At 40.7% G+C, this 26,194-nt stretch overlaps 1 protein-coding gene across 2 annotated transcripts; it reads left to right on the top strand.

Annotated features, from left to right (window-relative positions):
* Positions 1-635: 635 nt before the first annotated feature.
* LOC145413131 (serine/threonine-protein kinase Nek9-like) lies at positions 636-25,010 on the top strand. 2 transcript variants are annotated; one of them, XM_080282850.1, is made up of 25 exons: positions 636-855; positions 1,729-1,829; positions 2,386-2,562; positions 3,059-3,296; positions 3,689-3,845; positions 4,666-4,848; positions 5,497-5,638; positions 7,522-7,650; positions 8,387-8,488; positions 9,154-9,275; positions 9,774-9,916; positions 11,172-11,417; positions 11,841-11,976; positions 12,194-12,365; positions 13,218-13,328; positions 14,412-14,516; positions 14,889-14,993; positions 15,898-16,021; positions 16,599-16,866; positions 18,365-18,487; positions 19,629-19,812; positions 21,762-21,912; positions 23,648-23,793; positions 24,476-24,660; positions 24,970-25,010. In XM_080282850.1, the coding sequence occupies exons 1-24, from the start codon at positions 636-638 to the stop codon at positions 24,632-24,634; spliced, it is 3,744 nt and encodes a 1,247-aa protein (XP_080138976.1). In that variant the 3' UTR covers positions 24,635-24,660; positions 24,970-25,010. The 2 variants fall into 2 exon arrangements, with proteins under 2 accessions (XP_080138976.1, XP_080138975.1); XM_080282849.1 differs by having other exon boundaries at positions 21,762-21,975.
* The last annotated feature ends 1,184 nt before the right edge of the window (positions 25,011-26,194 follow it).

The raw sequence follows: 26,194 nt of genomic DNA, 5'->3' as shown, positions 1-26,194 counted from the left end.
AGTTAAAATTTTAGACCAGTTTCATCTGTCATCCACTCCTCACTCCTTTATTGCCCCAGAGAAACGTAGGAGCTCCAAATGTAAACAAACCGTTGCCATGGTGACGGCTTCCTAAACAATTCCAGTCTGAATCCACAGGCGTTGTGTGTCCGCCATTTTTTCATAATGCTAACTTGACTGATCTCTTAATTTCAAGGTAAGTTCTTTTTTACTTAACGTGCCATCAGAAGTAGTGGAATACATTTGTTTTAGGGACAGGATGGGGGAAACAAGTGTGCGAAATTGCCTTGTTCTGTATTTGTATCATTTTATTATCGACCTAGTTTGCATAACAATGTTTTTCCCCTCCATCATATGTTATCAGACACATTTATCCTAGAAGGGGTTGCCTTAAGCTTATTGTTCCAGGACTCCTTGCCCACCATCAGGTTGCCCTTCCTCAGTCTCACACCACCCTCATTCATATACGGTACCTTTCTACTCATCCCTCTGCTTCATCCTTGGTTTCCCCCTCTCCTCCACACGAAATGATATTGAGGTGTAACATGCAAATTAAATCCCCAAGGAAGAATAGCTGCAAATCACTCTAGGTACCTAAAATGTGACCCAGTGTGTTGTTCCTCCAGCTTGACAATATGACGCCAGGCCTGGACACCCCAGTAACTCCTGCCTCACCACGCCTCCTGACCACACCTTCAGAGCACTCCCATGACCGTCCTTCAGCAAGTCAACGATGGCGCCTGCTGCTGGTGTCATCCAGGGCTCGTCATGTCACACCCATTGCACAGGCCATCCTACCAGGGGTCCTTCTGGTCACTTTCAAGTATGAAACATCAACACTGGATCACATATTGGGTATGTCATTTTCGTTGGCTTCTGCTGTTCCTGTGATAAAATTTTTACATGATATACAGGTATATATAAGCATACAGGCTGCCCATTATTATTTTTTTCTTCTTAGAGTGAACAGACTTGTGGGCTTCTGTCCTTTGGTTCCTTCTTCCCTAAAAAAAAAAAAAAAAAAAGCAAAACTATGAGAACTGCATAGTGTTGATAAACTGAAGCATTTGTGAGATTTTCAGTCAGTCAGTTAAATGATACTGGGTACCATGGTTACCCTTATGGAATCTACATACTGTATTGAGGTTGGCCATGGTAAAGCTGATATTTTTCTAAACTAGAAGCTGAACCAAGTGCCAAAACCAGGTAATCAGTTTTTATTAGTTACTGAAACCTCTTGGAGAAAAGAAATCTATACTGCACAGGATGTGAGCTTTTCTTACCGTACTTCTTGTGGTTGACACCTTACTTGTGTCTATACCCAGGTTATTGAAACGCTTGACCCATCTTCCTAAGATTAAGATGGGTCAAGCGTTTCATTGTTTAACAGCAGTCAGATTCACTCACTCTTTTTATGCAGCCATATTCTCTGGAGGCCATATTTAATCATCTTGTACTATACTAACTTAGGCAGTGTGATGTTAATGGCAAAACAAAGAATTGACATTGTGAAAGAACAGAAATACTGTTGCTCTAACTGCCGGTAAACAGACAATTGAAGCAGATTTGCTGCCCACCAGTCATTGCTCAAAATAACAGTCTCAGTTCTTTGATGCTAAGGACAGTATCTCTGTAATTTACCAAGGACTTTATGATGAAAAGAGCATTAAAAAAAAAAAAAGGCTACTTATAATGAGAACTGCTTGTATTGTGTTTGTATGTGTTCAGGGCAAGTGTCAACAGCTCTCGGGGGGCGGCTTGTGGACAGCATTGGACTGGTGCTACATGGCTCGGAATTACAACTGCACATATGTGGCCCCAGTGAGAAGGTAAGAATGTTGCTTTTGATGAACTGGGAGTTACTTGGAACTGGTGATTGGGAAATGAATGATTGGGCTGAAACTGACAGAGAGGAAACTGGAATTGGCAAATGAGAAATGAATGGTTGGATTGGAAGCTGAATGGGAGGAGACTATAGCACCAGTCAGACAAGTACACTAGTACATTGTTCTTAAGCTGGATGGAAAGATGATGATAGGGAAAGATGGGACTCCTGTTTCACCAGTCATCAGGGCTTCAACTCCTTTCTGCTTTAGGATAAATATAATGCCACTGGAGAGGTATGCTAGTTTCATCATCATTATCATCATCATCATCATCATCATCATCATCATCATCTGGACCTCTTTTTCCCACCTAAGGATTGGGTGAGGTAAGGTACAGAAAGAAAGGAAAGAGAAAGCAAAGTACTGTAGAGGGTGCATGTACTGTATGTGAGAAATGTGTCTGATTGATGTACAGTATAATAAATCTTGAAAAACAATCTTACATGTAATATTTAATAAAGAATCAAGGATGTACAGTAATAGTTGGTTCCACATGCAGGTGATCAGTGCACACTCGGTGGTGGAAGATAATTCTGTGAGAGGTTTTCTGACCTCTCTTGCTACCCACCTTATCCCTCCCAGCTCCACCCAACCTGCCCTCCATCTCTTAGCAGCCCACCCTGCCCGTCATCCCTCTGCATCTCTTATACAAGATGCTCTTCAGGATTTGTTAAAGGTGAGCCAGGCAGTTAGGAGATGAAAGCCTGTTTTTTCTTTGAAGGAGGCTTTCTATGCACATGACAAGGTAATAGCTTCCATTATTTTATAACTGCAAACTGTATCAATATTTATAAAGATATAACATTCAAAAGATTAACAGGGTGTAATAAGCATAATGAATTACTGAGTAAGAGGTGCTAAAAAGTCTCTTAAACCCACAAGAATATGACCCAGAGATGTAAGAGGTAAATGGTGCCGTCTTCAGGTGACTGCATTGAGTGACGGTTCAGATTGGTCTTGTAGTCCAGAAAATCATTTATTATGTTGGGTGGCATCCATATACTGAACAATAAACAAGTGGATGTCTGATGTTCTAGTGGGTTAAGGCATTCAAACTGCATGTGGCTCATAAGGGTTTAGTGACTCATAAAGGTTTACATTGGAGGAATGGTTGACATTTTTTTTTTTTATGATATCATTGTAGTACCTTGTTCCCCGATTTCTTTCCCCAGGTATCTGTGTTGTTATGCCCTGATCTGCAGGGGTCAGAAGTTGAGGTTGAAAGATGGACCGACGAAGGTGGAGGGAGGAGGGAGAGGAGAGGTGTGGATGGGGGTGGTTCCAAGGTTGGGGAGCTGTACTTTAATCTTAAAAATTTGAAGGATGCCCTCAAGACTGCTGGAGGAGGAACCAAGAGACAGGTGAAAGATCTAGAGGCTGACTATGAAAAGATCAGAACAGTTGGAAAGGGTGAGTTTACATTGTCTATGTAAATGTAATGAAAAGTGCCACCGTGGCTGTTTTTTCCCAAGAGGTTCTATGTACTGTCACCCAAATAAGTTTTGACACAGAGACTCTAACTGTATATTCTAAGTGCTTTTGGTAAGGTTATGCATCAGGGGTAATTGGTGGCATTGTGTATTTCAGAGCATTTGGAAGTGCTATACATTTCATTGGCATTTGGTAATGCCTTTCAGAGGCTTTTGATAGTAATGTGCACTATAAGGGCATTTGGCATCATTGTGCATTTTAGAGCAATTTTAGCAGCACTGTTCATTTCAGGGGCATTAGGCAGTACTGTGCATTTCAGGGCATTAATAGCACTGTAGTTTGGGTACATTTGGTAGCACTGTGGATTTCAGGGGCATTTGGTAGTGCCGTGCTGTACCGACGTATTGAGGATGACACTTTGGTAATCATCAAGGAGATCAACATGATGGAACTGTCAGCAGCTGAGAGGCAGATGGCTCTCAATGAGGTCAATGTGTTGGCCATGCTTGATCACCCGAACATTATCAGGTCAGTTTTTGGCCTTACTCAGGTGTTCTTTGATCACTCTAACATTGGGAAAGTACATTCAGCACTGCTATACTCTCTTCTGTACCACTTAAGGTCTTCATCTTACAACATAACCCTCAGTCTTAATTGCAAAGACATTTTGGCACCCTCTATACTGTATGTGCATTCTTTGTGTATGTTAATATATCTCTGTGAATTACTTTTTATCTGTTCATTAATTCCATATCTCACTCCTGTCACTCCTTCTTCCATTGCAATACAGAGTACTGTACTCATAAATTTTATCCTGCTTATATCTGCAACTGTTCTGGAAGAGGTTATTTCTACAGCTTTTAATGTATAATGTTCTTTTATCAATTACTCCACAGGATTTCATTCCAGTGTTAGGATGTCAGCAGTGAAATGCATTTATGCATAGTTCTCTTAACTTCCATACTGTCCATCATACCCATAAAAATATAAGCAAATTTTCTAGTTAAATACACTCTTCCCTTCTCGAAAGTGATATCTCCATAACATTACTCTCCATTTAACTTAATTTGCATTTAACCTAATAGCTCACAGGTATTTAAAGATGTCAGTCTCCTCAAGCATTTCACTTCCCCTCAGCATCCCTCAAATCATTGTGCTGCCTTTCTCTATATTGCATGCCAGAATCTGTTATGTCATGTTCTTTCCTTCTCAAAGCCTTTTCTCTGATTCTCGTTCATGAGACTCGATTCAGTCATTCTTCTTACACTTCATTCTCTGTCCCTCTTATAGTTGTAATTACCCTTACCCACTTCATCAGCCTGCCTAACAGTTTGCCTTCTCATAATAGCTACATGGACAACTTTGAGCGTGACACAATCTTGTGCATCGAGATGGAGTATGCAGATGGAGGCAGCTTGGCCCAGTATCTGACTCAGCGTGTCAAGAGGATTGATGAGCGTGAGATTCTGATGATATTCCACCAAATTACTTCTGCCATCACCTACATGCACCAACACCACATACTGCATAGGTGAGGCATTGATGATATTTATTGGTATGTGTGTGTGTGCTGAATTAATCCGATGATGTTCAACCAGATTTGCTGCATTTATCATGTGTTTGCAGTAGTGTACTTTTGTGATGTGTGTAGAATACTGATGACAGTTGAGGAAGTAAGGCATGCCTGGATGAAATGAAAGCAGAGGAATATAAGGTATTTTGTATGTTACTTAGTGTTTTATCCATTTTTAATATGTCAGCAGTGTTAATTAGCGAGGCTTTGTAACTGAAAGTACTGTACTACAGAATGGAGAGGACAGGCTGGTAGAGTGTAGTACAGTTGTTGTTGTGCTCCTAAGCTTATCTGGACATGAACCCAGTGAACTGCAAGAAAACAGCCACTTCTGTTGCTTCTGTTGGGTGTTTCCAGCCATCTTTTTTTGAGGTTATGTTGAAAAGTTGTTCGGTACATGAAATATATGTACTTTGGTGTAGGGAACTAAATTACATTGTGGACTTAGTGGAATGTTTCATACTGTATCTTACAGTCGTCTGCATACATTATCATTGTCATTGTTGCCATTGTCATCCTGACCTCTTTTTTCCCACCAAAGCATTTGGGGTAATTTGGGACTGACTCATTTTTTTTTTTTTTTTTTTTTTTTCCCCATCCTACCAGAGACCTGAAGACAGCCAACATCTTCTTAACAAAGGATGGTATGGTGAAAGTGGGTGACTTTGGGATCAGCAAGATGATGAACACCCACTCTGCTCACGCCCACACTGTACTCGGCACACCGTATTACATCAGTCCTGAGATGGTGCGTAGACTCACTACAGTATATAGTAATTCACGTATCCTAATTTGGCCTAGATTTTTGTTCTGTAAATTGGAGAACTGGGAAATCAACTAACAGGTAACAGTAAAACTTTAATATGCAGTTTTTCATAAACAGCTGTGAGTTTAATAGCTAAAAAGAACACGAAAAACAAAAAGGTGCATACAGTGATCACTCTCTGTACGGTGGCAGTTCTTTTACCTTAACTTGCTTGAGATTTTCATCCATTACAGCTTACTTCATGTGGGTCACTGGCAGAAAAAGACAGTGCCAAAGTACTACATCCTTTCCATAGCACTTCTTGACTAGCATTACATAGTGGTGCACTCAGAACACTGTTAGATCTGTTTGGAGAAAGTGCATAAAATCACTTTACTCTTCTCACTTTAGTTTGATGTGAAAGTGCCATCTTTTTGTTCTGAAGAGATGAATACAAGAATATAGTGCAGGCCATGAAGTAGTGCTGTGGAAGGAATGTTGAGTGGTCATATTGTTTTATTTTGCTGTTGAACTAGCTACATGGAATAAGCTGCAAAAGGACAAGAATCTGTTACCCTCAGTAACCCCTTCACTGCTAAAAATTGTCTGCAAATACCTGCAGGGATAATAAAATAAGACAGTATATCATTGAAGTGAAGAGGATGATTCTAAACCTTCTTTTCTTTTCTTGTATTATGTGTGCCCCTGAGAACATTGTTGATGGTACAGTACTATGATGGAGGATTACAGGGTCTGGTAAATGCTGCTGTTCCAACATTATGCGACTTATGCATCGATACTCATGTTATTTTGAGATTTTGAGTGCTGGTGAATTCTTGAGAACTGGCTCTTTTTAGAAGGAAAAGGTCAGCCATTACCAGTACTATTATTATTATTATTATAGATGATGTATGCATGTAAGTATTACTATTATTATTATTATGATTATTTAGTGGGTAATTACAGCGCTCCAATCGGATTGAGCCGATGAAGGTTTATATCCAAGGGGTGGTTGGGGTTATTGCTCATGTAATGCCAGTCAGATGAGTGAGGCTGGTCACTCTCATCTTAAATGTCAGGACCAAATTGCCTAGCGCCGGGCTTCTACGCTTCTCATGGGGCAACGCAGAATTGGATGATGGATGGTTGGATTTATTATTATTATTATTATTATTATTATTATTATCCATCCATCCATCATCCAATCCTACATTGCCCCATGAGGAGCATAGGAGCCCGGGGCTAGGCAGTTGGTCCTGACATTTAAGATGAGAGTGACCAGCCTCACTCATCCCTGAATGGCATTACGTGAGCAATAAACCCAAACCATCCCTTGGATATAAACTTTCACTGGCTCAATCCGATTGGAGCACAATAATTACCCACTAAACCACCAGGTGCCAAAATTTGGTCATATGGTTACCACCCAGCATAATAAATGGTCTCCTGGTGTACAGGAAACCATTTGGCTTGTCACTCAGTGTAGAGTCACCCACAGGGAGAAGAAAGAGGAAAGAATGAAGGAATGAAAGACAGAAGAGGGAGTGTAAAGTCACCCGCAGGCAGAAAGACGAGGAAAGAATGAAGGAAAGAAAGACAGAAGAAGATGGAAGGAAAGAAGGATGGAGGAGAGGACAGGGCAGACACCCGAGAGTAGCACTACATTGAGTGAGTGGATGATGAGTATTATTATTATTATTATTATTATTTATATGAGGGAGGGGGGAGTGAGTTGGGGGGAGGGTAGTCAAACGGTGGGTGAAAGAGCGACTTGGAGGTGTTTTGTCTGCGGCCACCCTTTGTGGGATTAGGGCGTCGGGCTATAGATAGATAGATAGATAGAATATTATTATTATTATGACAACATGTGCCTCGTGTACCGGCAGTGTGAGGGGAAGGTGTATGATGAGAAGAGCGACATATGGGCACTGGGCTGCATCCTGTATGAGATGGCATGTTTGCAGAAGACATTTGAAGGATCTAATCTTCCTGCCCTTGTGAATAAAATCATGAAGGTGAGTGTGTAGGTCCTGTATTCTTGTGAACTTTGGAGGCATACTGTCACCTGGTTCACCCATTTCTTAGATAGGGAAAAGTGGTCAGGATGAGGGTGATAAGAAGGATATATTGAACTCTTTCAATTGGAGGAGTTTAATGTAGCCTAAATAACTGCCTTCATTACGAGAGGCTGTTCCTGAGTTTAATAAAATTACCCAGTAGCAACAACACTAAATAGGATGTCATCTGAATTGAAGAAGTTAACTACAGTACTTCACTCTGATGACATATCTTTGCTGTGCAGGTCTTCTTGCTACCTCTAGATGGTATATTCAGCTTAGTGGCATCATATTTTAGTGAAGTGGTTATAATGCCTCTTCTCCACTCTGAAAATTCTCTCCTAAATTGATTGAAATGGTCTGACAACATTAAGAATATACAGGGTGATTTGTTCATTGCACTCTCCAATTTTGTGTATTGTAAGGATGGCTCAGTCTCCAGGTATGAGGAGCAAACACATTTTAGCTGCCTCATGATGTGCTGATCAACTTTGCAATCAGTGTACCTAAAAGTGCAGGCACTACATAACATGGTAAGGGTAAAGGGAAGTAGAAAATAATGCAGGGTAGATAGTAATGCTGACTGAGCTATTCCTGAAACACATGAGAATTGAGTTGTGTAATCTATGGACCACCCTCTTTTTTGAGGATGTCATTGAACTCAAGGGATTAAAATTATTGTTGCTACCCCCAGGGCCAGTTTGCACCAATCAAAGGCAACTACTCTCCAGGATTTAAACAGCTGGTGCGGGACCTCTTGCAGCGTGACCCAGAGTTCAGACCCACTGCTGCTGAGGTCAGTGCATTTTACTTGTTTACAGCAAGTCCTTGTAGGTGCGAGTTAGGTGGGGGAGATTGGGGAAACTGAGAATGAGGTGGGGGGATGGGATGGAGAGGTACTTAAGTGAGGAGAGAGTGAGTGTGAGAGAAAGACAAAGAATGAGGCAGTAATCTGATGGCTGAGTACAGGGCAGCTTGGATGTGGTTTGTTCTTTGCTCATGACCCAACCATTCTTAGATTAAGGCATCTGGCTAGTGACAAGTAGACATTAGTTCTCATTATATGGCCCTTGGTGGTGTAGTAGTTAAAATGCCCCAGTGAAGTGACAACCTTGCTTAAATTTGATATGTGAGAGGTTAACAGAGGTTTTTCAGTCATGCACTGCCACCAAGGGGAGTAGGCTGGAAATCGTCACCTAATGTAGTGGATTATATTAGTGTAACCTCTTGCTCCAACACTTGTTAATGTTGTTTTTGTTGAGTAACCTTATCTGTTGGCCAAGCAGATTTGTCAACCACAGGCAAGCAACCACCCATGCAGGGTCGTCCAGTGCAGTGAACCAAAGTTCCCATGCAGTAGGCAGTGTCATGGCACAGTGTGTAAAGGGGTAATATGAGATTGGCTGTTACCTTTAAATGGTAGACTAAGTAATGACTGATTGTATAACTATGGTATTGCAGGTGATGAATGAGAGGCTGCCAGAGCTTTTGGCCCAGTTTGAGTATTCTGGTGAGGCCGAGGCTGACATGGATGAGGAATTGAGACGCTCCATCCAGGCAGCCAGGCAGACACAAGCATCAAGGTGAGTGGTGCTGGACGATGCCATCATGTGGTTGCACTGATATAACTGAGTGGCTCTGCTGCCTGGTTATGCAGACATCTGTCATCTCCCTCCCTTTCTCACCCCAAAAATGATGGTGGACTGCAGAAGGGCAGCTTCAGCCTGTAGTCCACTTGATTCACATCCAGATGAGCCTGGTGCCAGAATAACATAATCATCATCATCAACAGCAGCAGCAGCAGCATGATTTCGGCAGGAGTGTGATACAGTGGGATGCACTTGATTGTTGGAGTTTTATTACCTGTAATCTCTTTTAATCTATTTCAGAACTCACTGTACGGTGCTGAATTGTACTAAGTGGAGTTATGGAATATTAAATTTTCAGGGACACTGATGCTTTAACTTCAGTTTTGCATTATACATTATTTCTGTAAGTGCATTAGCAGACATGTATTACAGTCTGTATACCCCAGGTACACAAGAATCTTTAGCCTAATCTGATCATTGCTACCTTTTCAGGTCATCACGTCCACCACGTTCGGTTGTTTACCACCTGAAGGCGTATGACTCAGCTGTTGCCCTTAACCCTGTACCTCTTCCTCCTCGCACCAGAGTCAAGGAGCTGGCAGTCTCCACCACTCACCTTGTTCTTCTCACCTCAGGTCAGGACATGGGAGGACATTTTACAAGTTAATTAAGGATGAGGTAGACCACAAATGATAAAAATTGACCTCTTACTATCCCTTTTGAGGTGTAGGTGTTCAAGACTAGGCTACTGTAATCCATTACTTAATGACCACATGACCTGCCAACTTCCCTTGATGTCATTACATGATAAAAAAAATTTCCAGTCACCCTTTTAGGATCGAACCATGTAAGGCCATAAGTAGCCTAATGGCAGTAATGCAGTTATTGGGAGCAGGATCTCATATGTTGGGTAAGATCTGATTACTCATGGAATAGGATGAAGAAAGAGTAGAACTGTTGATGGTTAAAGAATGAGGGAGAGTAATCAACAACATACTGTGCATTAAATTAAGGTACATGTTGAACAGTTTGCGAAAGTGACTCTAATACTTGAAGGAAATATAGGAAAAAATGGACAGTTCCTGAAGTGAGGTAAGTAGAGTGATAGAAATCATGCCAAACAGTTTGTTATGAGTGTTTGAGATGGGTGACTCGAGTGGAAGATTTTTTGTGGGTCATATGAATGATGTCATGGACGATTTTCTTATATGTGTAAGTCAGGTGGTGCAAGAAGTGCATTTTCCTCTGAAAAGATGTAATTTCAGTCCTGGACTGGGCAGGAAGCAATCAATCTGACATTACTAATCTTCTGCAAGACCCACTGACATATCATAAAAAAATCTCTGTTCATGCCATCATTCCAGTCTTGAATGAAACAGCCCAAGAATGTATTCATTATGGATGATGAATGTTAGCACAAGAATGATGACAGGTGAAGGTTTGTGACAGAAGAACTGCTAGGCCTCAGGGAGTGGCACATAAAATAATGTTAATGAACATAGGCTTAGATATCTGTAACTGGAAGGCAAGTTGTTCATAAATGGCATATGAATATATGCTACAGGAAAGGTGAAATGAAGTTGAGCAGAAGTTTGATTAACATTTATAGGGAGAGTATAGATGAACCTGTATTCAAAGAATGCACATAGTAATAATGGCAGAGAGTATGCCTAGTATGCTTCCTATAGCAGTAGACCTCCATGACATTGTGAGAGGTTTTCTACAAGATCATACTTTAGGACACTCATTTGCTGAACCAATGGGTGAACTGCAGAAATCTGTGAGAGGCTGGGCCTGTGGTGTCCAACCATTGCACTAGGAGAAGCCTCTCTTGTCACTAATACAAAATTTTCTCCTTTCATACCTGCACCCTACCCTGGCCTCTGACAGAGTGCTTGGTGTACACATGGGGTGAGGGTCGGCGCGGGCAGCTGGGTGGAGAGGTGTTGGAAAATTGGCGTCCACGTCCAGCTGTAGTGGAAGGCCTGAAAGGCAAGGCCATCACTCGAGTCAGTGCAGGTCAGGGCTTCTCTGTCTTTGCCTCAGACAATGGCATTGTCATGACCTGTGGTGATGGGTCCTGTGGCTGCCTTGGACACGGTGACTGGAACTCATCAGCCAAGCCAAAACTCATAGGTGAGGGGGCAGGGACTTGGAGGAAAATGGGAAGGGAGGAAAGGATGGAGGAATGGTGGAAGGGAGGAACAGAGGAAGGAAAGAAAGAATGGAGAAATAGAGGAAGGTAGGATAAGATAGTGAAACAAAAGAAAGAGTGGAAGATGGAATAGGATTAAGGAACAGAGTAAGGGAGAAAAAGGGTGGAAGAATAAACACAGGGAGAAAAGCCTGGAGGAACAGAAGAAGGGAGGAAAGGATAGAGGAACAGAGGAAGGGAGTATTGTGTCCCATCTTTTCAGTGTTTTCCTTACAATTTCAGCTGCAATCTCTTGTTCACATTCTTTAATATTTCATTTATCACTTCCTTTTCAGTCATTCCCCTCCTTATATCTTCACATGCCTTGCACTGAAAGATATGAAATTGATTTTCCTTTTCTTCAGAGCGGTTACTGGCAGTGGATGTATGTGGTGTGTCGTGTGGGAGTCATCATGTGGTGGTGGTGGCGGGGGATGGTGTGGTCTTCACCTGGGGTCGTGGTGAGGGGGGCAGGCTTGGCACCGGCTCAGAAGATGATGTGTGAGTACGAATTGAGAAACCTGTTATTTCTGTCTATTGTCACTGGTCAGCTTCTTTGTCCAGTTAAACAAACTTGCTGCAGCTCCCTCCCAATACTCAAAAGGAGGATGGTGCAGAAGGGCAGATTCAGTCTATGGTCCACTGAGTTAATATTTAGCCTAGCTTGGGGCCACAGCAACAATAACAGCAACTTCTGTGTCACCTGTTTTGCCAATAGATGTGTTCCAACTGAGGTGGAGTTAGGGGAGGAGGTGGTAGTAAGTGTACGATGTGGGGGTGACGGTACTATCCTGCTGACAGACCAGGGTGCCATGTTGGCCTGTGGTGCAAACACTAACAACAAGCTAGCACTCAACACAGCAACCTCATTATTTTCTGGAAAATTAAAGGTATAGTATGAATCAGAGTTTTGTGAATGTATATGTAACTGATGGGGTATGAAAGTAAACATAAGGAATTCAAGGTATAGCATGGTTCTGACTTTTAGTGAATGCCTTTAACCCTTTCACTTTTTTTTTTTTTTTTTTTTTTTTTTTTTTAAGGATGTCCCCCACATGGGGGTTTTGAGATATATAAAGATAATTGTTTTGATAAAATATTCTACTCCAAAAGATAGACCATGATTTCCTGAGTAAAATGATGTGTAATATGATGTATAAAAAAATAACGATTACCTGTGTGCTTAGCTGTCAAAGCCTGTGGTGTTGGAGCTTCTCCACTGCCAGATGTATGCCATTCAGTATAATGGTGAACTCAAAGCTCTTTTTTTTTTTTTTTTTTTTTTTTTTTTTTTAAGCACTTTCATTTTCACTCTCACTTTCATCTGACAACATGATCTGAGTCATCAGACATCACTTCCATCAGATCCAGGTAAGCTGCTGTGACAGCAAAACATCTCATACCCCATGCCTCAACATACATCTCATACATGACGATAATATTAGACAATAAAATAGTCCTCCTGTGATGGCAACTCCTCAGTCTTTCCACCTCCTGATACTAAGCCATTATTGGACCTCCAGTACTGGCGTGCAAATATAAAAAGTCCAGAACATGTATATGTGCCACATGATGGCAACAGGCATTTCCTTGGTGGCATGTTGATGTGCCACCCGATGTGAAAGGGTTAATTGGCTCATGATTGTTTCGTATTTCATCATCATGATCACCATTGTCATCATCATCGTCATCGTCATTGTCATCATCATGGTAACCTGATTCTGTATGATGTCCCACAACAGAAAGAGGTGGACAAGGCTCTGGTGGCAACGCGGGTGCGAACGGTTGGGTGTCGAGTGGTGGACGTGGCCATGGGACCCTCACACACAGCGGTCCTTACTGAGACAGGACAGGTGAATACAAGCAGTTCTCATTATGTACAAACTGATACACATGCAAACATAGCCATTACAGCACCTCAACTCTCACATGTATTATTCTTACTACAGACACTCCTTTCTCCATTTGTTCTTTGCAAACATGGGGAAGGGTTAATTTGGTTCTCAGTGTCCTTCCAAAATAACTAAACTAAAATTTATTGAAACTAACAAACTCACACATGTCCATTACAACACCTCAACTTTTACGTACATCATTCTTCCTACGAACACACTTCATCTCATGTATTTTGCAGACATGGGAAAGGAGTAATTCTGGCTGTCAGTATTCCACAGAAGTAACTAAATGAAAACTTTTTATACTGTAGTTAGTGGCCTAATTTTTTGCAGGGTAGAGGGAGATTAGAACCTTCAGTACAATGATGTCTTTCTTTATTTTTGCTGCCATGGATGATTTTATTCAGATTAGGAGAGCCACCCAGTAGCAGAGAGGTTAATGGAATTTGTATCTAACTCCCTTCAAAAAGTTTATGCCAAGCTGAATAAAATTGTCTGGAGATGGCAGGAATAAAATAACAAATATCTCCTCAAGCAGATATAGTCAGTGGTAGGGTTATGATTTCTACCTTATTGTGTTTTTACAAGTTTGAGTCAGGCTCACAGTGCCCTGCCATCTGTTACTATTTTATTATACATTTCACTACTTTTATTAATGGTTTTAGCACACACAGCTTCATCTAGTTGCTGGTTCCCAGAGTCAAATGCTGTCATTGGAAAACTGTACTTCCGAATGTCTTTATCACCTGACCATCAAAAAAGTTACAAATGAATAATGCACATGAGTGTAGTAACTGTTTGCAGGGGAACTGTAGAAGGATGCCTTCATGTGATGGTACTGATATACTGTAACCATGTGGCTTTGCTGCCCAGTTATTTATACATCTCATATCTCCTTCTGTATCCCTCAAAAGGGTTATAGTGGACTGCAGGAAACAGGAAACCTCAGCCTGCAGTCCAGTAGGTTCATGTTCAGATGATTCTGGGGTCACAGCAACGGCAAAAGTAACAACGATAACAACAACAACAACACCTTTGCAGGTTTTGACATTTGGCCGCAACACTGAAGGTCAGCTTGGCCGCGGCAATACACGCTCAGTGTCACAGCCAGTCCTGGTCAAGAGCATGGCTTCAAAAGTTGTCACAGTAAGTTTACTTTAGTTTCATGATTTAAATATTTACAGTACTAATATTGTGGTACAGTAATTCCTCATTTATCACTGTAGATGTGTTGCTAAAATTACAGTACTACAGGAAGTGAAAATTGCTTAAAGTCACACACAGCCAGTCTTTATAAGATTGCCACAGTATGACTGGCATTCCCCAACTGTATCACTGATAGCTCATCCCTTGACCCTGTCACCTTATGTTTTTTTGTTAGAGGGTGCAGTGTTGGGTTGGCCTTCATTGTGGCCAACACTTTGCAGAATGCTCTGTACCTGCTCTTGCCCCTCCTTTACCTGCTTTATATCAGCTTTTTACCTAATCTTTACCTTCCACCTTACATTTTACCTTCAGATGGTGCAGTGCGGGTCGACCTTCACTGTAGCGGGCACCTTGGAGAATGCCCTTTACCTGTGGGGTACACGAGCCGTCAGCCCACTCACTCGTCCCAACACCCAGGTGGGTCCTCAGCACCTGCTTACATCTATTCTAATGCATTTACCCAGACTACAGTGCAGCCAGTACCCTTACCTGCATCAGTACCATCACAAACTACTGTACAACACTTTGCTTACACTGCAATGTGGTCCCTCACATCATGACACACTTACTTATCTGTGCCACACTGTCACAACAAAGACAGACCTTCAACATAGCCTCAACAAAAAATCTCTGGGAGCAACTAGTTGAAGTGGACAGTGTCCTGTTGTCCACTGGGTTCATGACCAGATGAATCAGGGTTTGCAGCAACAAGAACAATATTCTACCTTGCCAAATGGACCAAACCAGAACTGGGATTCTTTCTTTTGTGGCTCCTCAGCTTATTAAACCAGAAAGATCTGATTTTTAACTTTATAGTCCCACCACTAATGATTGTGTGTTTGGAGTAAATGGGTGAGTATAACATTTTAGAGTAGAAAACAAGATGCCAGGTGAAAATACATTCCTGTATTGAGTGTTCACATTATATAGTGTGCTAATACAATTCAGAAGTAAGCCTTTGCTGTAATAATAATTATGATTCTCTGTCTTTATAATGGAAAACAAAAAAAACTTTGCTAGGCCATGCTTCCCAACATGCAAGGTAACTGTAGTGTGTTTGTTCTAACCTAATGAAGATCAGTCTCTTTCAGGTCATTTGATGGCCAAATACTGTATAGCCAGATTGGAGATTCATTTTGACTAGTAACCAAGGAAACCCATTTCTATCTCATAACTAGGTTTCATCAAATTTTATGCGACCAAATTTACGACTCAGGTTGATGATGTGGCCCAGCTTCATCAGGTAAAATCTAACCGACGTTAGTTTGAGAATGTTGTTGTTTGTGTGGTGAGTGTGACTCCAAGTATATGAACCTTGCAGGAGGGTTTCACCAATACCTGGGGTCAGCGCAGTGTGTTGGGCTCTGCTGTTGCTGCTGGCAGGGACCCCGACTTTCACTTCGACCCTGCAAACAAGACAGGAAGTGCAAGTGGCAGCTCTGAAGGTTTATGGCAAAGGCTTTTTTTTTCTCATGGGCATAGGAGGCTTTGTGGCACTTTTTATTTTTTAGCAATTTATCTTCCATACTGCACCTATGCATTTTCATTTATGCTCCTTATATCTTTTGATACTGACACAGATCTTATGAATTACATTCCAGTCAAAAGATCTAAAAAACTGGAATTAAGAAGGTGGTGTAAGAACAGATGGGGTACAGGTGTACTATATTAGCTATACAATTTTTTTTTTTTTTTTTTTAGGAACTTAATTTCCAGTGTATCAATACAGGTACAGGTGCTTCTGCTGTAAGTACAGTATACGGGATATTGGTGTCATTAATCTCTTCACACTAAGGATGTACAGTACTTTTTTCTGTCATTCTTGCTGTCATTTGATAGTTTCATTCAAATTAGGAGAGCAGTCATGCAGTGAAGGAGTTTATGAAGACAGTATCAAAGAGTTCCAGTTAGTGAAGTCTCTTGTGGGAGTAAAATTGTCTGGAGACGGCAAGACAAAATAAAAGATACTGGTACGTAATTAAATTTGAGAGGTTAAGTTGAAAACATTTTATATCTCTGCAGGAAAGAGGAAGAACAGCGAAAGCAGCATAGGAGGAGCTGCTAAAGATTCTTCAGTTGAGGATGCTAAGAATAATGCTGCTTCTGCTGATATGGAGAAAGAAGATAAAGAAAAGACCAACAACGAAGTAAGTGCCAAAGAAAAAGCTGCCAAAGAAGCAGCTGCCAGAGAAATAGCCATGAGAGAAGTTGCTGCCCGGGAAGCTGCAGCCAGACACCAGCGAGACATAAAGATGAGAGATGTTCTTTTGCAGCCGCAGGAAATACTGGCGTGAGAGCTGCTTTGAATTGCTGTTATGTTGCTGGTGCATGTGATTACTGTGCCCATAAATTTTTCAGTTTTATTTTTCATTTTACATTATATTTACTCCAGTTTTTTTTTTCTCTCTCTCTCGCTCTCACACTTCCTTGTCTTCCATCACCCACTCCATTGGCATCGTCTGTTAACCCTTTCTTGACTGACATAATTCTGGTATTCTGTTCCAGCTGATGCCAGATTTTATTCATTTGAGAGTGAATCACAGAAGCCTGAGAGTTAATAGACCTGTCTTATCACCTTAATTTATATTTATAATGTTAGCTGTTGCACTGTATTCCATTCAAGGGATGTTGATGATGTGTTACATCCCTTGTCACATCACACTGCTTACACACCTGTCAGATGTAGCCCATATTCACCATCCATTAAAGCTCTCTATTGTTATGTTTTCTTACTGTGTATCAGTTCCAGCAACATTCATACTTATTCCCAGTACAGTCACTGCCATCACTGCACTGACACAGTACAGTAATTTGCTGCTGTCTTTCTGCCGTATCATCTTACTTGCCGTTTCTGCTCAGTTTTCTGCCACCGTACAGTGCAGAAAGTGTATTAAGCTCCAATGAAGGTACAGTGCTTCTGCTGGTTTCCAGAATACTGTACATCTGTTAGTGTTTAACTTGTTTGTTTAACAGTTAAAAGTATAACTGTTTCTCTTGTATTGGTATTAAAAGTAAGCCATATGAGTTTTGGTATAAGATCATGAGTATGGTAGTGTACCTCCTACTATGCTGTAGGCTAGTGCAGAAAACAAATGAGCAGGTTTTTGATATGGCCAGGCTGCAGGTTTTCTATCATATAATTGCTGTCAGGGATGTAGGTGGCATGATTTTTAAAGAAAGGAGACATCCAGTTTAGAAACATGGGTTTATTGCATATATGATATTGCCTAGGTGAAAGTGGTTGGTTACCTTCACTTTGAATATCTGGACTGGATAATCCAGCTCCAGATCCCAGGTCTCCTAAATAAGGGATAATAAATGATTAGATGATGACTTGATGAAGAATATAAGAAGCAGCACTTAACCCAAGTGTCCTTAATTTGGTATGCAGTGTCTTTAAGCATATTTTGTGATATGCATACAAAATAGAAAACTTAACTGTGTAAATGTATAGTTGAAATAATTTTTTAAAAGCAGATATTAGCTGGAATTTGTACTGTGAAGAGGCTACATTCAATACCTTATAACATATAAACAATTCTCATTATCAGTCATGGATGTATTCCACACTGTCATAACTTTTCCATACCGCTGAACCATCAGAATGAGGGAAACTAGATCAGCATTATAGGTTGCAGTGGAATTTTATTAGGCACTATGCCTTTAATTTTCTGTGACCTTAATAACAGAATGAATGTTAGAAAGGGCAGTTTACAGTGAAGACCTACAATATCCTGCAGTATGCTCTATATATAATTAAGATGCTTTTCTGATTCTTTCTCTTGCAGCCTGTATGCATCTCCAGCCCAAATATCAAAGGGAGAAACTGTGAACTTGGCCAGCATTCATTGTCAGAACCAGAGTGTGTTTGTTGTAGTTGACACGACTGTACCTCTTCCGAGAGCCGGCGGGTAAGTGGATGCAATAGAGAGAGGCTCTTTCGTTGTACAATTAAAACTGAGTGCATAGAGTTGTAAGCAAGCCCTTGATTTATGGCAGCAGTATAGTATTGCCAAACATGATGAAAAACAAAAGATTGGCGCATTTTCATCCGTGTCAAATGAATAATGCATTTTAAATTTTATGATTGTAACCTTGATCTAAATATAATCACTTTAGGAGATATTTCTTATTATGTAGGAGTTAAATAAGGCTAAATCTAACCCCTTCAATTGGAAAAGACAAGCCTAGGACACAAAGCTGTGAAAATAGAAAGAACAAATGATTTAAGGGAGGTCTTGCATAGTAAAGTGGTTAATGAAAGCTGTATACAGTATATCTCCTCCAGTTCTAAATGTTTCTCCTGCACTGAATAAAACTACTGGGAGGCAGCAAGATTATAATTTGTCACTGGATTGAGGAGGAGGATTCATTCTAATGTTTGAACCTAATTGAGAGAGGGGGGTGTGAGTTGGGAGCAGGGGAGTGAAATGGCGGGGGACAGGGCGACTTGGAGGCGATTTGTTTGTGGCCACCCCAAACGGGATTGAGGCGTCTGGCAATAGATAGATAGATAGACTTACTCCAGACAACTTTATCCACCAGAGATACATTCACCGTTTATCTGTCTGTGTGTGTCAGTCTGTTTGTATCTGTCTGTCTTTCTTTATCTATCTATTTGTCTGTCTGTCTATATCTTTCTATCTGTCTGTCTATTTATCTATAGCCAGGTGCCTTAATCCCAGAAGGGTTGGTCACAGATGAATTAACTCCATGTCACCTTGTCCCCCCACCCTCAGGCTGCCCTTTTTCCAGGTCACTACCTTCTCTCTCATGTACGGATTCACTGTACAGTAGTCATATGGCCAAAAACGGTACAGTATCTCTGGCTTTATCACTGGAATGGCAGAACTTTTACTTTTTTTTTTTTTTTTTTTTGTACTCTCTTGATTTTCTTCACTAAAGAGAAGCCCTGTGCAGCCAGAGGATTAAGAGAAAGCTGCTTGGGAGGACAGTTGTGTTAAATAATGCAGGAAGAAAGTTGAGAGAGACAGAGACAGAGAGAATTTCTTTTGCTTAATTCATCAGTTTTTTAATCTTTTCTTCTCGCAGCAACATACCTGCAGAAGTGGAAGAGGCTGCAGGAATGAAGCAAGGGGGAAAAGGAAGTAAGAAAAAGAAGAAAGACTCGAAAGAAGAGAAAGAGAATGGAGAGAAGAAGTCAGAAGAGGAAGAGGAGGAAGATGAGGAGGAGGAGGAGAAAAGTTATAATGATGAGATGGACAGCATGGGACCGGTGAGACAAAGATGGGCGTAGAATGTGGTGTAGATTGTGACTTGGTTAAGTTCGGATACATTAAGTTAGGTTAGGTTTAAGTTACCCTAGGTCAAGGTAGGTAAGGTTACAGTAAGGTACGTTAGGTTTTATATCATATTCTGTATCATATGCCTTTTATCAGTACCATATTGCTAAAGAGAGAGAACTTAAATATTCCTCATCCCTGCTCTTAAATTTATAGTTACTGTAAGATCCCCCCCCCCTTCTTTTTTTAACATTAGTCTGAGTACTTTGAAGCCTCGGTGGCGCAGTTGGCAGCGCCTAAGAATAATCTCAGGGTCGAGAGTTCGACTCTCACTCGAGGGCATTACCTTTTCACTCTCATCTTAAATGTCGGGACCAACTGCCTAGCCCCGGGCTCTTACGCTTCTCATGGGGCAATGTAGGATTGGATGATGGATGGATGGACTAAGTAGTTTTGCCAAGATTTGATACATGTGAAATAAAATTGAGATGTTTTGGCAAATAGATGTCTGTTATGGTATATATCATATGGACTCAGGTAAAAGAAGTTGTGGTTGGTCAGATCATAGTACTGTACCTGGCAGGGTTAAAGATTTCACGTTTCACATTTATTCTTAGCATGATTGCAGAATGTCCTTGTTATAGGTCCCATTTTTAAAAATATTCTTTTTTGCTTGTAAGTCTGGAGTAATCAAAGAAAAACCCTGTTGAACCAGCATTGCTCTCTGTTAAGGTAATTTGCCAGTTTCACACAATTTACAGTTACTAACAGTTGTGTGGAATGTAATAGTATGAAATTCATCACCTAACATAGAGTGATTGGCTTTTGTCAGAAATTAATATTGTTTTCTCCTGGATCCTTTGACACATGATGGTAATGATGATATTATTATTATTATTATTAGTGTATTATTATTGTTTGTGGTGGGTTGGGGCGCTCACCATCCACTCACTCGATATAGTGCTGCTCTCAGGTGTCTGCTCTTTCCCCTCCTCCATCCTTCTTTCCTTCCATCCTCTTCTGTCGTTCTTTCCTTCATTCTTTCCTTGTCCTTCTGCCTACAGGTGACTTTACACTCCCTCTTCTGTCTTTCTTTCCTTCATTCTATCCTCTTCCTTCTCCCTGTGGGTGGCTCTACACTGAGTGACAAGCCAAACGGTTTCTTGTACACCAGGAAACAATTTACTATGCTGGGTGGCAACCATATAACCAAATTTTGGTGCCTGGTGGTTTAGTGGGTAATTACGGAGCTCCTATTGGATTGAGCCGGTGAAGGTTTATAATCTAGGGGTGGTTGGGGTTTATTGCTCACGTAATGCCATTCAGGGATGAGTGAGGCTGGTCACTCTCATCTTAAAGGTCAGGACCAGCTTGCCTAGCCCGGGGCTCCTACGCTCCTCATGGGACAATGTGGGATTAGATGATGGATGGATGGATTATTATTATTATTATTATTATTATTATTATGGTTGGTGGGGACGCTCACCATTCACTCACTTGATGTAGTGCTGCTCTTGGGTGCCTGCCATTTCCTCTCTTCCTTCCTTCTTTCCATACCTTCTCTTCTGTCTTTCTTTCCTTCATTCTTTCCCCTTCCTTCTGTCTATGGGTGACTTTACACTGAGTGACAAGCCAAATGGTGTCCTGTACACCAGGAATCCATGTACTATGATGGGTGGTAACCATATAACCAAATTATGGCTCCTGGTGGTTTAGTGGGCAGTTAAGACACTCCAACCAGATTGAGCCTGTGCAGGTTTATATCTAAGGGGTGATTGGGGTTTATTGCTCACATAATGCGACTTAGGGATGAGTGAGGCTGGTCACACTCATCTTAAATGTCAGGACCAACTTGCCTAGCCCTGGTCTCCTACATTCCTCATGGGGCAACATTGGATTAGGTGATGGATGGATGGATTATTATTATTATGTTATTATTCAGGTACCTGACTGGCTGAAGGCAGAACTCGATGAGGCAGAGGAGGTGTGGCCAGGTGGAGGCAAGGCAACCAAGAAGAAAAACACCAAGAAAAACAAAAACAACAATAGAAGGTCTCCTCGCAGGCACAACGGCAACAGCAACAAACTCACTGGTAAAAATACGGTGTTTGACAGGCACAACAAACAGAGTAGAGTGAGCAGCAAACGGCACATGTGTGAGTCTTTAATCAATTCAACTTAACTAGATGGAAATTTTTGCCACTTTGCATCTAATACCTTGTAGCCCAGTGGTAGAATAAGGGTATGGCTTTATGTCCTGTCCATAGCACTTCTTTATGAATAGCACCATATTCTGTTATTAATCATTTGTTGCTGCATAGCATTCGTGATAGATAGATGGCAGTTCTAGGACAAGTTAAAGCAAACAGAGAAAAGTTATGTTATCCTGCTTTCCATAAGCAAGACATAGCTGTGCATGCTGCCAAGTTTAGTTCACAGCAAAGAATTATGTGATACAGCAAGCCATTGTTATATGTCACCTTTGTTATGTTCTTTTTTTCCTGGGTGAAGTAGGAACCAGAAAGCAAGGAATGAGAAAAACATGATAATTGGAGAACTGATCAGCTGCATGGCCAGTGAAATGGATCACACATTTACTCACCATTGCAGACCATCATAAAGTTTTGTTGATAAGTATAAAGCTGATTCGTCACCTCCCTCAGTTCACATCACCATATGTAGAGAAAAAAATTCTGTACAGTATTTTGGAGAACTTTCCTGACATATATCAAAGACCAGCTGTTTTTCTGGTTGGCATTACTTGCTGTATAATCAGTAATATTATTATCATTATTCTGCTTTGGCAGTGGCTTCTTGTGCCTTTTCATGCTTTTATACTTTATATCATGGAAAAAAAAAAAAAAAAAAAAAACGAACATTGAGGATTTTCTATTGGGGGGCAGCCAAAGGCAGGACATAAAAGGGCTTTGATATTTGTTGAAAATGGAGTATACAGTAGGTCTAGGAAATGCCAGATCTAGCAAGTTATGGGTTATGTGCTTCAAGTCATCATAAATAAAAACAAAGGTGAAGTTCTAAGTAAAGTTATGAGACAGAATGGTTACAAGTTAGGGCTGTGCCATGTATAGATGCATATTATATGTGTATGATATACTCACACTTGAATCTGGGATAGCATCATTGTAAAGTGCAGGCTTTCTCACTTTACATCACAGTTATTCAACCCTTTTAACTAATAATTGACAGCATTGTTGATTGTTGTTGTTTTTCCAACAGTGAACTTGTCAATATGTCAAGGCTGTCAAGTGTACCAGCTACCAGACCTGCCATATTTTGATCGTGTTGTAGGTTCAGATGTGGCATATATTTTCAAAGGTCTTGGTCATGTTAGCATGTGTAAGCCTTAGTCACCTGATGGCTGCTCTTCAGGCTGCCCAATTTTTTGCAGCATCTCTGGTTATGGGATGTAAATGTTCCATCTAGTACTTAACCATCTTGTTTGTTGTGTGGTGTATTTAAAGAGGTGGGAAAAGTGTATAATTTAGTTCCAGAATAATTTTACAATCCATGTGAAGTACAAAAATGGTGAATGGAGAATGAGAGATTGACATTGAGAATGTCCATGAGTGAGGTGGAGGGAGAGTGGGGGAGAGAGAGACAGAGGATGAGATAGAGGGATGGCATGGAGAGGTGTATAAGCGAGTGTGGTATTAGATGAGGGAGGGTTGCCAGATGGCAGAGGATAGGGCAACGTGGCAGTCATACGATTTGTTCATTTCCACAGCCTCCAAGATTAAGATGTCTTGCCATAAATAGGTATATTGAGTATTTGAAAGATAGGAAAATGATAAAGTATGTTTATTCCAGCATCTACTGAGCCTGCAAGATCTCCTTTTGTGCCCTCCCCACGGCTAGGCGAGGGAGGCAAAAGAAGGGGAGGAAAGGAGAGAAAACCAACCAATGCTAAAGACAAGGAGAAGAAGAGACAGCAGGAAGAAAAGAGAATGGCTAAGGTATGGGTATACTGTACTACTATGTGTTGTATTTGTCCTAGCCTAGCCTGTCCGTAAAATGTACTTTGAGGTACATCATAGCATTTTGTAGCACATTCTTTATTATGGAAGCACAAAGCTTAGCATAATCCAGTTTGATGCCAGCAGTTAGCCAGCTTCACTCCAGTGACACATATTGTTTTATTGTTACTTCCAGATGATTTTCTTCAACTTTGGAGAGACCTTTGTAAATAGTGGGATTAAACAGAGCATTCATTAACCTCTTCACTAGCAGAGGTATATCTTAAGGTGAATAGAATTACTTGGATATACCTAGAATATACTGCAAAAATGTGGCGTGAGACTGAAGGAATGAACATTACTCAGTCTCAGTTTAGAACCACAATGGTAGTCTTTAGGTTTAGCATAATCTACCCTAGACTAACTTACCTGCCCTGGATTTCAAGTAACCCCTTCATGATGATGGCAGTTTAAGATTTGGTCTTACTACATCCAGCTTTAGGGAGATCTCTTGTAGTGAAATGGTCAGTAAAACCTACTCTTAGTCCCTCCAGCATGAAACATCTATCAAAGCTGAAAAAAATAGCCTTTTTAGCAGGAATAAAATGGAAAAATACATTATCAGATCAAAGGGGTTAGGCTATTTAGTCTTTTCTAACCCATCTTCACCTCATTTGTTTAGGAGAAGGAAGAGGCCTTGAACCATGAAATAGAGAAACTGCGATCTGAGTTGCAGCGGCAGCAGCAGCAGCAGAAAATCATCATTGACCAGAAGCTGAGAGAACTGCAGGCAGAGGAGGGCAGAGGGGGAAAGGATTCAGCCGTGTGCACTGTTATGTAGTCTTCAGGTATATCTGATGTTTTTGAGTAAATTATTGTATTGTATCATATAGAGCCCCTAGATTATATAACAGATTGCCATTGTCCATAAGACAACTTTCTACTGTTGAATCCTTTAAGAGACAGCTGAAAGCCTTTCTTTTTTCAAAATGCTACGACCTGGAGAGAGGTACTATGACGGATGATTATAGGGTTTAATTTTTGCCACTTTCATGTATATATGATGTAGCTTGTATTATGTACAAGAAATGTCACAATTTTTGTAATTGTAAAAATAACGAGCGCTAGTGAATGCCCAAAAGGAAGAACTGGCGCTTTTGAGAAACAAAAGGCCAGATTATTATTATTATGGTGTAGAATGGGTGTCTGGTCCTTTTCACTGGACATGCTCTTGTTACTTCACCCTCTGTCGTGCTTTCTTTTTCGTTGCTTTCTAATTCTTACTTCACCCTATCCTTAGGGTGGGAAAGATGTCAGGCTGGAAAATTTTCCCTTATTATTTCATTGCCGTTTCCTCAGTGTATCATGTACGTAAAGGATAAATGCTCATATATAAAGAATTGGACAGAAATGGAAGGAGGTCCGGATGATGATGATATAAAGAATTGTTTATGTGCATACTAGGTACAGTATATCTTATTCTTATCGAGACTGTAATACATTATTTACAGTATATGATACTTCCTTCATGTTATACTACTGCACAGTGCGTCTCAGTATAGTAATTTTGTTTTTACCAGATGAAACTGGACCACTCCCACAATTTCAGTACTTAGTTTTGGTTGCATGAAATTTAATAAACCTTAGTTATGAGGGGTGGATGAGTCTTCTTAATTTCTAGTCAGACTGATCATCCAGTCTGACTACACGGCCATGAACTGGGCTGAGTGAGGTTAGCGATCTGTCGGATTAGAATAAACGTGCTACAGTGTGTGATAATATTCCATCCATAGCAATGTATGCACTTCGTAAAGTATAATTGTCAGTATCTGCACAGTTAGGCACAGTGGTAGAGGAGGTGAAGGACTGAAGGAGAGACAGGAGATAAAAAGTGACAATGCATTTGTGATACGGTATGAGGGGGGAGGATGACAAAGACAATCCATGTGCCTTGCGTGCTGAAGTTCAAATTACAAAGTGGCAGATGTACCATAAATAATTGTATAAAAATGAAGCACATATAATAAAAATACAAGGTTTGACACAATACTTCATTTCTGAAGCAGGAGGGATTTCTTTCAAGATACTTAGTGTAGCATATGCCCAATAGAGACCTGAAATGACATCAATGCTATTCCTTTTACTTAGCATAAGAAACTACAGCCCCCTGGAGAGTACTGTGGGACTGTGGGAGCATACAAATGTTTATCTGACTTTAATAATTCTATTTTCATCATGTCATACGTCTTGCTTTGTGATTTAATTTATCTTTCAAAACTTTGTCGAGATCTGTTTATCATGTTGAGATAAGAGTGCAATCCTTGTCATGTGTACTCCCATATTTAACGAGATTACTGATTATTTTCGAGTTATATACTGCAGAGTATTTCAGTGCAATTAG

The sequence above is a fragment of the Coenobita brevimanus genome, chromosome 95 (assembly GCF_032717465.1).
Source record: "Coenobita brevimanus isolate Jiangsu-jjx chromosome 95, ASM3271746v2, whole genome shotgun sequence".
NCBI lineage: Eukaryota > Metazoa > Arthropoda > Malacostraca > Decapoda > Coenobitidae > Coenobita > Coenobita brevimanus.
Note: the sequence above shows the minus strand (reverse complement) of the source record. Positions and strands in the feature narration are given on the sequence as shown.